The 13,682-nt window shown below is 39.2% G+C and overlaps 1 protein-coding gene across 2 annotated transcripts in view; it reads right to left on the bottom strand.

Annotated features, from left to right (window-relative positions):
- Positions 1–13,682, bottom strand: part of FLT1 (fms related tyrosine kinase 1) — a 103,951-nt gene that overhangs the window by 70,096 nt on the left and 20,173 nt on the right. The window contains exons 4-8 of one of the 2 annotated variants that reach the window (XM_021378571.1): positions 9,714–9,838; positions 4,980–5,142; positions 4,756–4,892; positions 3,078–3,252; positions 1,608–1,725 (exon numbers count right to left, since the gene is read on the bottom strand). In XM_021378571.1, coding sequence (XP_021234246.1) covers positions 1,608–1,725; positions 3,078–3,252; positions 4,756–4,892; positions 4,980–5,142; positions 9,714–9,838 — 718 coding nt within the window. Of the gene's footprint in view, positions 1–1,607; positions 1,726–3,077; positions 3,253–4,755; positions 4,893–4,979; positions 5,143–7,130; positions 7,260–9,713; positions 9,839–13,682 lie in introns of those variants that run through there. The other variant, XM_021378581.1, reaches the window with a different exon arrangement.

Below are 13,682 nucleotides of genomic sequence, written 5' to 3'. Positions count from 1 at the left end.
CATCACCCAGCACCGACCATTTCTTATGACTTCAGTATACATCCCAGGACAAAGTAATACTGTAGCCTAAGCACAGCTGTGATTTTAGGAAGAGGAAGAGTAAGTAGATTAGATAAGCACTTAAGAATCAGATATCCTGCTATCAAAGTGAATGTTTTTAAAGATAACAGAAAATCAACATAGAAAGAAAGAAGTGTTGCTTCACACACAGATTCCTGAATAAGCAGACCATTTTTATTCAAAGTTTAAAATACAGCAAAAAGCACATTTTTGTAGGTTGCTGAATGAAGACTTATGTGATGTTAGTAGAAAGGTGCAACAGCTTCACTGTGATCATGGACTTAATTAAATTGATTCCTGTGTTTTAGTGTTTACAGAAAGCTCTTTCAGTCATTAGAGAAGCCCTAAAATGTGTCTAAGGACCACGGATTTAGGCATTTTACTGTACAGATATTTCACAGAACTACTGAATGTTTGAGGCTGAAAGAGCCTCTGGAGATTGCCTGTCCACCCCCTTGTTCAAATCAAGGTCATCGGGTTGTCCAGGACCATGTCCAGACAGATTTTAAACATCTCATGAGATGGAGAATCCACAGCCTCTCTGGACAACTTGTTCTAGTATTTTACCAACTTCACTGTCATAAATATATCAATATTCTTATGTTTAAACAGATTTTTTCCCCGGAAGATTTAGATGCAAATGTGCAGTCAACAAGCCCAACCATTAAAGGAACAGAAAATACTATATAAATGGCAAGTATCAGTTTTACTTTCATCCAATAATTTTCCATGTGGAGCTGTAAATGCAGAGGGGATTGTAAAATAAAACAAAATGTTTGGAACAAAAATAATTTCTAGCTGTGAGTAACATGAACTCTCACTGTTCGTGTATGTATGTTTTGTTTTCTTAATCATTCTTGTCATAGACTCTTTGTTAAAGTTCAATGAATTGAGCCAGAGCTATTGCTATTTAGAATTATTTAAACAACAACAACAAAAAAACCCCAGCACCCTGAGATCATGAGTAGATAACATTGTTTTATAGAAAGGTGCTTGAGTTAAGACAAAAAACTGTTTAAAAGATTCCTTAGCTCAGTATACTTGAGCCAAAGTGAAAGCTCTGGTCACTGATGTAGACCTAAATCTGGCAGATCGCCATATAACAGAGCCCACTTCCACTGCTCTTCTCACAGTCCATAGCTGTATGAATCAACTCAGTCACTTATATTAATAAAGATTTTCTTTTCTCACTCTGTCTAAAAGACAAATTCAGGTCTGCATGATGTTGGATGCGCTGATTCAGTCAAGACTAGTAGATTTATCTTTAGACCGTCCACTGATTTCAGTAAGAGAGATTTCTAATGTATTTGAGGATCTAAACTTTAAACTTTCCAGGCACCCTATTTAAAACTTGCAAAATGGAGATGATGTTCTTTTAAATTGTTAAAACTCAGGAAGACCCTGAAAAGTTCAATAAAACTCTACAGTTATACTGACCCCATTTTGTTATCACTTTAAGGGGTTTTATTTGAATATTTTATCAACATATCATTTTTCATTTAAGAAGAGATCTAGTGTGTATATGTTGGAAGTAACTGTTGTCATACCACGTAACCTCTGGAGAGGGAAATGCCTTCACTTTCATTGGCAAGCGATAGGATTTTCTTCCTGCTACAGCCTCCAGTGTAGTTTTTCTTCTATGTTTCAAATTAATGAATCTCTTATCTTAAAGAAATAAAAGAAAAAGAGTGCACTCATGTTAATGATTTTCACCCTGAAAAAAGAGTTGCTCTTCTAAAAAGAAGAGGAATCCAAATAAAAATGATCTTTATTAGTTGTATTGTTCCCACATGGCAACAACAAGAATAAAACTGACCTTCCTAAAGAGAAGAATGCCACAAATATAAAAGAAATGGAGATACAATTCCCAAGCCATGAATCCACATAGAGAAGACACACTCTAGTCAAATTCGCATTGTGCTTCAGTAAAAGAAAATAAAATGCATAAGAAGGTGGTTCGTGGCATATGGGAAGATGAACTAGATGAGCAGATGACCCGTCCTCCCCTGAAGGCTGAGAATCAATGGAAGTTCCAAAACAAAATATTTGGCTGAAGAGGAAATAAATGGTCTTCAGAGAAACAGCAAAGGAAAAGACAGAAACTTTCTCTAACATTGGTAAACAGCTGTTTCATCCAACAAACAAATCTTTATCACTTCATTGGAACAACCTCAACCTGCTGGAATTCGTTCTTTTCCAGTTGTATTGCCCTGTATTTCAAACTCTGTGATGAATTGGTGGATTTCAACAGAGGCAAAAAAACATAGTATTTATAGAACACATTGAATTTTTTTTTCCAAAATGCAATTAAACAACATAAAATATGTAAAATGTGAAAAAACTTGAGTGTCCTTTGACAGTATCTACAGTGCAATATTTACTCACATTATGGATTGGATATAGATATTACGTATCTATTAAGTGCAATATTTAGTCTTATTTGCAGCATGCATTGAAAATAATATGTTCAAGACAAGTCAGTGTTTTAAATACACAAGTCAGGTTATACCTAAAGATACAACTCTGATTCAGCAAATCCTTATTCACATAGACTTTTTCCAATATGAGTATCCCATAGATGAGGCTGTTTACATGACTAAGAGTTTACAGGCTAGCTTCAATAGCTCCAGCTTCTCTGACTTGTTTCAGTTTTGTGAATGGTTTAGCAGCTATATTCTCCATGTAGAGGTAGTGTATCTATTTCTTCTTCATGTTTCAGAGAGCAGTGGAGCAAGTACTGTAGAAGAGCAACTGGAACTGTCAGAACCGATTGAGAACAGGGTATCACAGGTCTTAGCAGGAACGGGTGATCAAACTAAACACTAATGCATCTACTGCCAACAAGACAAAACAGTTGTGGAACAAAAGACATGTGTTTTTTCTGGTCTCCCTCCTTTTCTATCCACGATGTCCAGGCTAGAAATTCCTTTCCACTTTATATCATGATATGAAGCTATTATGTGACTGAACTTGGTAAGTAAGCATTCACTATTCTACACATTCAAAGTATTTCTTACCATAAACTATGACTGTTGTGTTGACTAATTTGTTTGAAGGTCCACTCTTCACGTGGCAGGCGTACTGGCCTTTATCAATATCACGAACTTTGTCAATAACAAGAATACTGTAAAAAACATTGGCTTCTCTATTCTTCTGGTCAATGCGCTGTGTTACAGAACCTCTTTTCATGGCCTGAAAAAGCAAAAATTAACAGTAAAGAGCTGAATCGAACTTTCATGAATATTATGATTTTCAATTTACTGTTGTGCCACCAAGTTTTAAAACAACATATATCCAGACCCTCTTGCACAGGACAAACCTGAAAAGGATCCTAAAATTTCCAGAGAATCAACAATAAAAATAGGAAGTAACTATATCTGGCAATTCATTCTTATTTCAAGTTGTAATAGCATCCAAATTCCTTCTTTCCAGATGAAGAGCATCCCATCTGCATGGCCTGCCATAGTAATGTGCTCATCTCCCCACCACTCCTCACTCAGCGTTGCTCATGAGAAACCCAGAGCTGGCACATGAAAGACAGTACACAGCTTGGCAGACATAAAGAAAATGAGGGCAATAACACAAGAAGGGGAGAATTCTGGAAACGCCATAGGTGGAGAAGTGACGGAGATTTGGCAAAGGAGTAGCAGGGTGGAACTGAAGATAATGTGAGGCTGAGGAGTTATTTCCTGCAACTCCCCCTCAGCCTTTGGCCTCAAAGTTTATTTAACCCAGGACATTGTTGCGGTCTTATAAACACTGAACACCCTTCAGTTACCATCCAAATAAAACCCAAGCAGAATTTCACAAGTGTGGTGCTACGCTAAGGCTTGGTAAGGCAACAGTGAACAAATCTAGTATATTTGGAGCATTTCTTGTTGCTAAGTTCTTTACTTCTGCAGGGAAAAATGCCAAGGAAAATGGCTACAATATGCAAGAAATGACTGCATTAATCTTTCCTATATAACGTATTCATAATTTTAGCTTGTGATTAGGCACAATGAGTGACATAATAAATGATCTTGACTTGAATCATCAGCATAAATCAAACTGACATGAAAGGAATGGGAGTTGTAACTTAAACTAATGTCAAATTTCTTATCAGCTTTACACGAACTCCTGGCAGTTATTCTGTAAGTGACAAATATTTATGAGGATGCTCCCAACATGGTGGGAGGAGAAGCACATTCAAGATCATTCCTGAAGTTGTCAAAACAAGCGGATTGTTCATGTGACACTTAACAAATGAGATTTTGACTAGCTAAATCAAAATATCTTTTCTAAACATGTTTGACTCAGGTTCCTGACTGTCTGCCAGTCTTTTAAATGAATGTGTTAAGAAAGACAGCCTCAATGAAAACTTTCGGTCACAAGAGTGAGTCCCTGCCTGGGACTGGGTGATAAATTTCTATCATTTCCTCAGGTCAAAAAGAAGCTTCCAGGGATGAAAGAATTCTAGTGCTCACTCGTGATTATGCAGTATTGTAGAGTACATTGTGTAAACATGTTTACTTATTCAATTAACCACCAGAAAGAAAATAGGGGAAAAAAATCTTAAAAGCCATGTCAGCAAGGGTCACAAGGATGGAATGTGAAACATGGCAAGCATTTTGAGGCAGAATTCCTCCTGGGATGTGAGATGCAGCATGATCTATGGGAACCCCCCCGTTACTCCCTTTCAGCTCCAGCACTCACCTCCCCAGGATAAGTCCACGTCATTTGCACGCGGGTGTTCCAGGCTGCCTTGACAGTGCAGTTGATTGCCAGGCTGTCTCCCTTCAGCAGCTTGACAAGGCGTGGGGTGCTCAGCTTAATGTCAAAAATTGTGTTGGCTGCACATCATGAAGAGAAGGAGAATTCAGAAACATCCCCAGGGCAGAGTGCTTTCCAAAAGCGGGGGAGTGGGGAAAGCTACTTACTCTCTCGGTGCGTTAGGTACTTCGTGCTATACTTGTGCCCACCGATGGTTGTCTCACAGCTCAGGAGCCCTATGAATCTGTAGGTTGCCTCAGGTATTCTGAAGCCTCTCATGTTGTCCCAGATTATCGTTTTGCCATCAGGAATTAGGGTTTCTCTGGGAATCTAAAAGTGGCAAGCACACATCATAAAAACAACTTATCCTCATGCCACACTCTAATCAAAACAGCCTCAAAAAAAAGGAGTGGGAAGAAAAAATAACTTGAAAAAATGTCAATCAAAGTAGAAAGGATGACATTTAATTATGCAGATTTTTCAAGTCACATTTTCATCACAAAGTAGAGGAAAAATCTGAGCAAAGAATGTGAATGTTTTATTTGTTTCCAAGATTTCATTATTTATAACAGGATGTAATTTATGACACAATAGATTGACACTACCATTAGCCTCAGTGCTCAGGCTGCTATTCTGTTGGCTTCCAGTTGGCAGCAAAAGTGCTCTTCTTGGAGAACCTTTGCAATTAAGTGTCCTGGTGTTACCACAGAGACACAAATACACATTTTTCAATGGCGGTGACAAATTGACTTGATTTGCTGTCATTTTGTGGCTTTAACAAATACCTGACAAGATTCAGTCTGATCCTCCTCAGGTTTATACTGTCTAAAGGACAAGACCATTAAAAAAAAGGCATAAAAATATTCTTGTTCCAAAGCTGACACATCACTGAGCACACATCTTTCTATCTCTCATTACATACAATATGAAGCTTAAATTTCAAAGCCACAAAGCTTTCTCAGGTATGAAAACTACAGCTCATACTCAGTGAGGAAAGTCACACTGAGTAGTGATTTTGAAATGACACCTTGAAACACCAAATATTTCCAGAAGAAAAATGTTCAGCAATTCAAAAAAAAACGGCACTTCTAAGTCCCTCAGAAGTTAAGGACCCAGCAAATAATAAATGCAAAGCCATCAGATGTTTTATAAGCTTATGACCTGAAGTCGAATATAGAGTAAAATATGGCCATGTGGGATCAAGTGCCCACTTTGTCAGCAGAATAAGTGATAATTTTCTTTAGTATCCTTTGATTTTTAAGCCCCATTTTAATAAGAAGTAAAAATATTTGGGGAAGACAAAGGATGACACGGGCACTGAGGCTCAGGCAACATCTCTTATTTTCACATCAATGCTTGTTTGCCATTACACAGCCTTACTGATGGAATAAATGCCACTATTGGGGTAACACAGAGATCAGACATCAGTACATAGCCTAGTTGGGAATCTACTTTTATAAAGCTCACTTTTATGGTGAAATTACCTTTTTTTTTTTTTTTTTTTTTTTAAGCAGCATGTAGCAGAGCTTGAATGCAATAGTGTCCTAAGGAGAGCATTTCTATTCAGTTCCATCTCTGGGTCAGGTAAGCATCTTGCAGCACAACAATCTCTCTCTGTGCTCCCAGCCTCACGGCATCCCTCCCTTCATCTTTTTCCCCATTATTTGAGCAGAGGACTTGTGTATTGGCCAGCCCTCTCTTCCTCCAGCCAAAGCCAGCGTGGGTGGCTGCCAGCTACCTGCCACTTTCCTGCATGGCACAGCATCCCCCAAACATGGCACCTTCAGTGCTGCCCACACAGTGTGCACTGCAGGCTGTCCTTGGGCTCACCTCCACTTGTCTCAAGACATTTCCTCCAACTGAAACACACGATGAATCAAGTGAACAATAATTACAGGGAGCACAAAAGTGCTGCGGTAGAATTCTTTATCTTTACAACAGCTGATAAGATACTGTAATAAGCACGCAAATCACAGGAGAAGTGTGTGTTAAACACACATAACTAAAGCCATTGCATTATAGCCTGCTGGCTACCATTCAACAATATCTTGGACTCTAAGAACTCTTTTGCCATTCCTGTCTGTAAAGCAAATATCCAAGCTTTGGTTTAACTAGCTTATAATCATGCCTTCAAGAGCTTCAGCTAGATTTATCCTCCTCTGCTTCAGTGGAAGACAAGCAGTTTGAGCATACTCTCCTACAGGTTTTCATACGCATCAAAAAGATAGAGTCGAGACAGAGCCTCAGAATCTCTCCAGATTGATGTTTCTCAGCAAATGCATTAACTCTATATTAATTAGATACTTGATACTTCTTACCCAGCTCTGCTCTGCCACCACACTGGTTCAAGTGACCTGTTTCCCACTCTCACAGAATCATGTAGGGATTGATTCTACCCTAAGCAGAAACACCAGCTTCCAGGTAACCAGCCAGAGATGTGGCATTGTGATTACACAGTGTTGTGATGGCACAGGACAGAGGATCCCAGAAACCACAGAGTAACCAAGTCTGGAAGGGACACTGGGGGCCACCTGGTTCACACCCTGCCAAAGCAGGGTCCAGTTGCTCAGGGCCATGCCACAGAGCTTGGCCAGTAGGTCACCACAGGCAGAAGCAGGAGGTCCATGGAGCAATGCTGTGCTGGAACAGCACGATTTCCACTGAAGTAGCAGCGGATAAAGCCAGCTGAAGTAACAGGTTACAAATGGATACCAGTAGATAGTCACAGGCATCCAAAGAAGCCATTTGTTGTGATGGCTGCAGTAAACATGGAATTTACTGTCTACATACTTAACTGCCTATGCCACAGCGCATAAGGTGGCATTATTAAGAATTACACTGTGCAGATGGGTGGCTTTCAACATCTTTGGGGTAATTATTTTTCTCTCTTTTTGTTCCTTTAATTTTATACCAAAATATATTTAGCTCTGTTCCTGTGAATGGTGTTGTTGACTTTATGACAGAGAATTCAAAAGGGGAGTAAACAGAGGATCAAACCATTGTACCAAAGGGAGATGTTTTGTCCATTTAGCAAGACAAGTTCAAATGAAGAAACAAGAGAAGTGCATATCTTAGTTGCAATAAGTTTCATCTTACTTTAGGAATTTTGAATGAGGCTGCTAGAATCGTACACATTGTCCACTACAATTGAGAAGTAGCACTGCACGGGAACAAAGTGCTGGAGGCAGTGTTCATGTGACTTTACCCATGAGTCCTTTCAGAAGAGAGAGGTTACAAAAAATATTCCATATTTTTACTCCTTGGGAAAATACAAAATACAGAATCTAATGAATCCAATGCTGGGATTTTCTTTCCAGCTCCAGCAGATCGCATTATGGGGCCACTGACTTCTTTTATTGCTAAATGGAAAAAATAGAGATTGGCTTTTGCCAGCTCTCCAGAAGCAATATGCCAGCAGATGGGAAATACATTTAGCACATCTCTTAATAGTAATGCAAGAAAAAACTTGCTGGAATCTTCACACATGAATGTCACAGATGATAAATAAAGTAAGATATGATGTAATGCATTGTAATTTACATACTTCAGGAAATTCTGGGAACACATCTCTTTTTCCTGGAATGCAAAACATGTAAGCAACCTATCCTTCCTTTCAGTACTTGGCTCCACCTCCTCTTTCTCCTTCCCAGAGTATTGCATCTGGTTTTGATGGTGGAAAGATGCATCATCACTACAACCCTGATCTAAGGTCAAGCTGATATAAGGAGTAGATATGCCTCAACCTCCTCCAAATAAGAAGAAAGATTTGCTTTTTATATTGTTTCATAAGATGAGAATTCTGACGGGAGTTTTCTCAGCTAGGAACTTAATATGCTGAGATTTCAGATGCAGAATCACAGTGCCCAGATAAGCTCTCCCTTTACATCAGGCACCCTACAGAAAGCCACGTCCTATTTACTTGTGATTCTGTCAGAGTCTTCTGCATCATCCACCTCTGGTACAGCTCCTGCTTGTGTGTGTGTGTGTGTGTGTGCATACACAAGCGCAGTCACATTACTTGGGTCTTACTTTCTTTTCTCTGTATTTAGCTTGTTTTCAGTAGTCACATGCTATTCTGTTACAAAATAAATAAATCACTTCCTCATAAAAGCACTGAACATTGATGCCACTATGTATAGAACTCCATTTTTTTTTAGAAACATCACTGGCACCTCCTCATAATTTTTAAGCCAAACTAAAGAACTCTAAAAAAGAAGCACCATTCTCTGTGCCAGTACCATGCACTTTACTACATGCGTGCAGTCACTTAACTCTCCATATAGCTCTCAAGCAACTTAGGAAAGAAATGCTTTCCCTAAAACATGAAAAATGTTCAGATTTTCTGTAACTGTCCCCACCATCTCAAATCCTGCACAAATCCTACAAAGAGAAGTTGTCTGCTGTCTGATAAGTGCGTTTGGACCGAAAAGTAAGAAGCAAAGTTAAAGGGGAAAGGAAAAGCTTGAAAAAAATTCCCTATGCAGACCCAGCATATCTGCAAGCTGTTGCAGCAGACAGGAGGAGAGGAAAGAGGAGAAAGGACAGAGGAAAAGGAGGGAAGAAATCTCTTCTCCTAACAAGAAATTCCCTCCTGGGCTTAAGAAATCTTTGTCTGGAGAAGTTAAACTTTTTAATAATAACGGACCTTTAGTAAAACTGTACAAAAAGCTAAAGTTTAGAAGGCTCTCCTCCAGTGTTAGAGACCTGATGAAGCCCTTTTTGAGATATGAGACCAATCTGCCTGAGTTGGAATTTTTCTGAACACACTGACTCCCAGAAACCTATTTAAAAAACACTAAATTGTTGAAATAGTTCACAATCTCCACATTAGATCTAAACAACAACAACATGCAGCATCCAATCAGCAAGAACACCTTCAGGGTATGCTTGGATTGCAGTACCTTTTTCAATGTGACAGCAATGTTTGGTGCTGTGACTCTGCAAGGAATGATCATTTCTTTTCCCACAGTCATGTGTATTATTTTAGGTATATCACTGTGCATCTCTACAAATGGGTTGCTTGTATCTGCGGGAGAAGAAGAAGAAAAGGTTAATATATGAAATCTTCAAAGAGCGTATGGAAATTGTAACATCCTGGAAAGAAACAAGACATCCTATTTATAATGAAATGTCCTCAAATTACTCTTCTGCTTACTTTTATCTAAACAATTTCTGTAAAACATTACTGAATGTTTGAAAATACATTTATCTTTAAATGTCAACAGCAGTACTTCGGTAACTCCTTTAAAATGCAGGGGAGTTTGCGTACTTTTTTCTCATTACAGGATTGTATCTACTGCTGGAAGATGTCTTTCTTCAAAGTGTTTCAGGAGAAGTAGTTACGAGATATAAGCTGAAATTCACTTATCAGGAAACATTTACACAAGAGACATTCACTCTCTCAACAAGGAAATCAATGGCAGAAAATACAACCACCAAAAACAACATGTTTGATAATAACAATAGGGTATTGCTATTATTCAGCCATATTTCATCCATATTTCCAGCCACATACTCGCAGAATATGGGCTAGCAAGAGTTAACTATTCTTCTCCTTCCCATTATCACAATATCTATATGTCTCTTTTGTGATAAGGAAAATGCCAGGAAAGCATTTATTTCATTCAACTCAATAACGAAAGCTTGGCAGAATAGTTTACCGTCCCTTGAACAATCTCTTTAACAAAGGGCATTGTCATAAATAGCTTGCGCTGGGAACAGGGAACACTGCTGCTGCTATTGTTTGAACCAGTTAACAAAGAGGAGCTCAAGCCACCAGCTCTGGTTCCAAATTTTCTTTGCAGGTGTTGAGATGTGAAGGTTTGGTTTCACTCACAGTGCAGAGACTACCTCCAAATTCATGTAAGTTTTGGCTTTTAACTCTTGAAAAAGTGGAACATTTAGATCTTAGTTCCACGCTTATCTATGGCTCCAGTGTTTTTTCAGGCAAATCCTATTATTTTCACTCAGTCAAAAGCCATACAAATAACAATGGAAATCTTTCTTGGAAAAGAAATGAGTAAAGCCAGCAAGAATTGACCCTTTACAAAACCTTATATTGTAATGCTACCAGAATTCTGCACACTGACCTATGTTCACTCAAGTAGTTCTTTAAATGCATTGCCTTTTCTTCTCCTTTGTAAGTACGATCTACACTTCCCACTGTCATAATACTGTTCTGCCCTTAGGATCTTCTTTTCTTATTATATGCAAAAATACTTTTGTTTGAGAGATAAAACAGGAAGAGAAGCAAATTCTACCCTAATTTATATGAGGGAGAATTCTAAGGTCAAGTATCTTAAATGTACCCCAGGGTACTGAAAAAGTTTTCCCAAAGAGGTTTAGTGAATTCGTAACATGTATTTTATGAAATGAGACTATCACAATGCTTAATTTAATAATAGGTGTTAAACATTCGCCGAGATCGCTAAAGGAACTTATGAGTAATAGAGGATGCGCATGTAATAAAAAGTACTCTAAGGATGTGTTAGGCTAATTTCCTTTGCAAATATGATTCAAGGAAAGACCAAGAATGAACCTGTTTGTAGCACAGCAAAAAGAACTTTTTTTGTTTTTCACAGGTCACAGCCATGGAAGAGGTCACTTGTCCCTTAACATCAACAGAAAAACAGATTTACTGCTCCCCAAAGACTTGTTCATCTTTGTCATAAAATTAAGAGCCCCAGCCCCGAACCAGCAAGCTCTGCAAAGTACTTTCCTGTATGATAATCTCCAGATCATTCCAAGAGTGAGGAAGAGCTGCTCTGGAGATTAGCGGTGCTGTCTGCAGACATAGTGTCACCACTGACTGATGCCAACAGCGAGGCCATGGGAGCTGTGCAGTTTAGACCTCACAGGATTCCTGTCCATCCAAAGTCAGGGACAGGAAATGAGCACAAAACACCATGTTTAGGCTTTTTTTTTTTTCTCCTTTTCAATAGCAATTCACATTCACATCTGGAGAAGTCAATGAAGTGCTGTATAAAAGTCAACAAAATGCCCAGTCTCCTCTAGGTAAGATTCAAAGCTTGGTGACAGCCTTCCCCGGTAAGTTCCTGCAGTGGCATGCCAAAGCACAGGGACTTGAGGAGCAGACTCCGTGCCCTATGATTCGCGTGCAGAGCTCCCATTGACATCACTGGGACTTCCGCCATGGGCTGGAGGGCAATTGATGGCCCCAAGTGCTACAAATGCCTTCCTGCTTTTGATTAAAAGGAATACACATCATGTTTCCTAGCACAGTTTTGTTTTCATAATGAGTGTGAAGGCTTTTCCTGATTCCCTTTGATTTTATTCTCCTTCCGTCTTAATGGTCATTAGGGGATACTCGGTACTTTAAGACCAGGATCTGCTGCAGGGTCTCCCAGCGTGGCACAGGCAGAGCTGAACCCACAGTACCAGAACAGAGTACATCAATGACATGGAGTTCCTTCTCTTACTCAAATAATAGCACATCTTCCTTCTTTTTTCTTCTTTCTCTCCCATCACAGCCTTAGCCATAGCCAGTGGCTGCCACTACACTTCCTCCCAATTCCTTCCTGGGAAGCAGGGAGGTAAATGCCATACTTCCCCTTCCTTGGCAGTTGGCTGAGAGCACATCTGGGATGACCTAAACTCCTGCCAGTGGTCTTCCAAGTCAGCTTCACATACTTTGAAGTTCTGAAAGCTCTAAACATAAAATAGTCTGCTCAGGGAAGTGGTGGAGTCACTGTTCCTGGAAGCATTCAAGAAACGTGGAGATGTGTCACTGAAGGATGTGGTTTAGTGGGCATGGTGGTGACGGGTCGGCAGTTGGACTGGATGACCTTAGCGGTCTTTTCTAATCCTAATGATTCTATAAAAAGGAACACTGTGGATCAACCAATCTTAAAGACCATATCTGAGGTCCACATTCAACTCCATCGGGATCTGAAATACAACACCTAAGTGAGTTGATCTTGATACTGAGGTTTTGTCCATTTGTTTTGCTACAGAGTTGCTTGCAAGGGTAGCAAGGTGTAGGATGGATAGCCAAAATCTTTACACATGCTGAAGGTTGCTTTAAACGTCACTCCATAATATTTTTAACTGTGCCTGTAATTAATGACTGTGTAGTGGTTTGACCGTGTTCCTTACAATGTCTCTCGCTTACAATCAACATGAAACCACAATGAACAGTCATGAAATCACAAAATCTGAAGGTCACTTGCTATATTGTTAAAGAATATAAATAGCAGCTTTTTACGAAACTGGTTGGCTGCCAGATACAAACTTGATAAGAGGCTTAATACACGCAAAACTATGTCTGATATCACTAACCTGTCTAAGCTATTTACAGGGTTTGCACAAACAGCCAAATTAACCAACACTGAAATGTCAGATTCAGAGAAGGTGAGGTTCTTTATTTCCACATGCTTCAGCTACTGTGCTTGGCTTTGTTCTGTTTTTAATAATCTGAGCTATGTAAGTCAGAGTATTTACACATTTGTAAGAAGAAAACTCTCTGCAGGAGTCTGAGCTCCTTGGAATCTCTGAAAGATAGTTCTTCCAAAGTACATACTTGAACCTGGCTCATCATTAATGTTTTTTCCAGGCCAAAAGAACAAAGACAGTCTCCTCACATTCGCATAACAACCTTTTTCCCTCTTGCATATGCAAAAAAGTATAGACATATGAACTTCACTAAAGTTAATGGTCCAATTATGAAATTCTCCTTTCCTTTCCTGGGATTTACTTTGACTAGCTGTAGTTATCCTGGCTGCATCAATAGGGTTGTTCAACATAATTCAAGGACTTTTTCAGACTGAGAGTGGATCTCACCTCACTTACATATCTGGAACACAGACACCCCTCTCTGAGCTACATGGTCAAAACAATTGTGGTTTAATTCT

This window comes from Numida meleagris, chromosome 1, assembly GCF_002078875.1.
Source record: "Numida meleagris isolate 19003 breed g44 Domestic line chromosome 1, NumMel1.0, whole genome shotgun sequence".
NCBI classification, from domain to species: domain Eukaryota; kingdom Metazoa; phylum Chordata; class Aves; order Galliformes; family Numididae; genus Numida; species Numida meleagris.
Note: the sequence above shows the minus strand (reverse complement) of the source record. Positions and strands in the feature narration are given on the sequence as shown.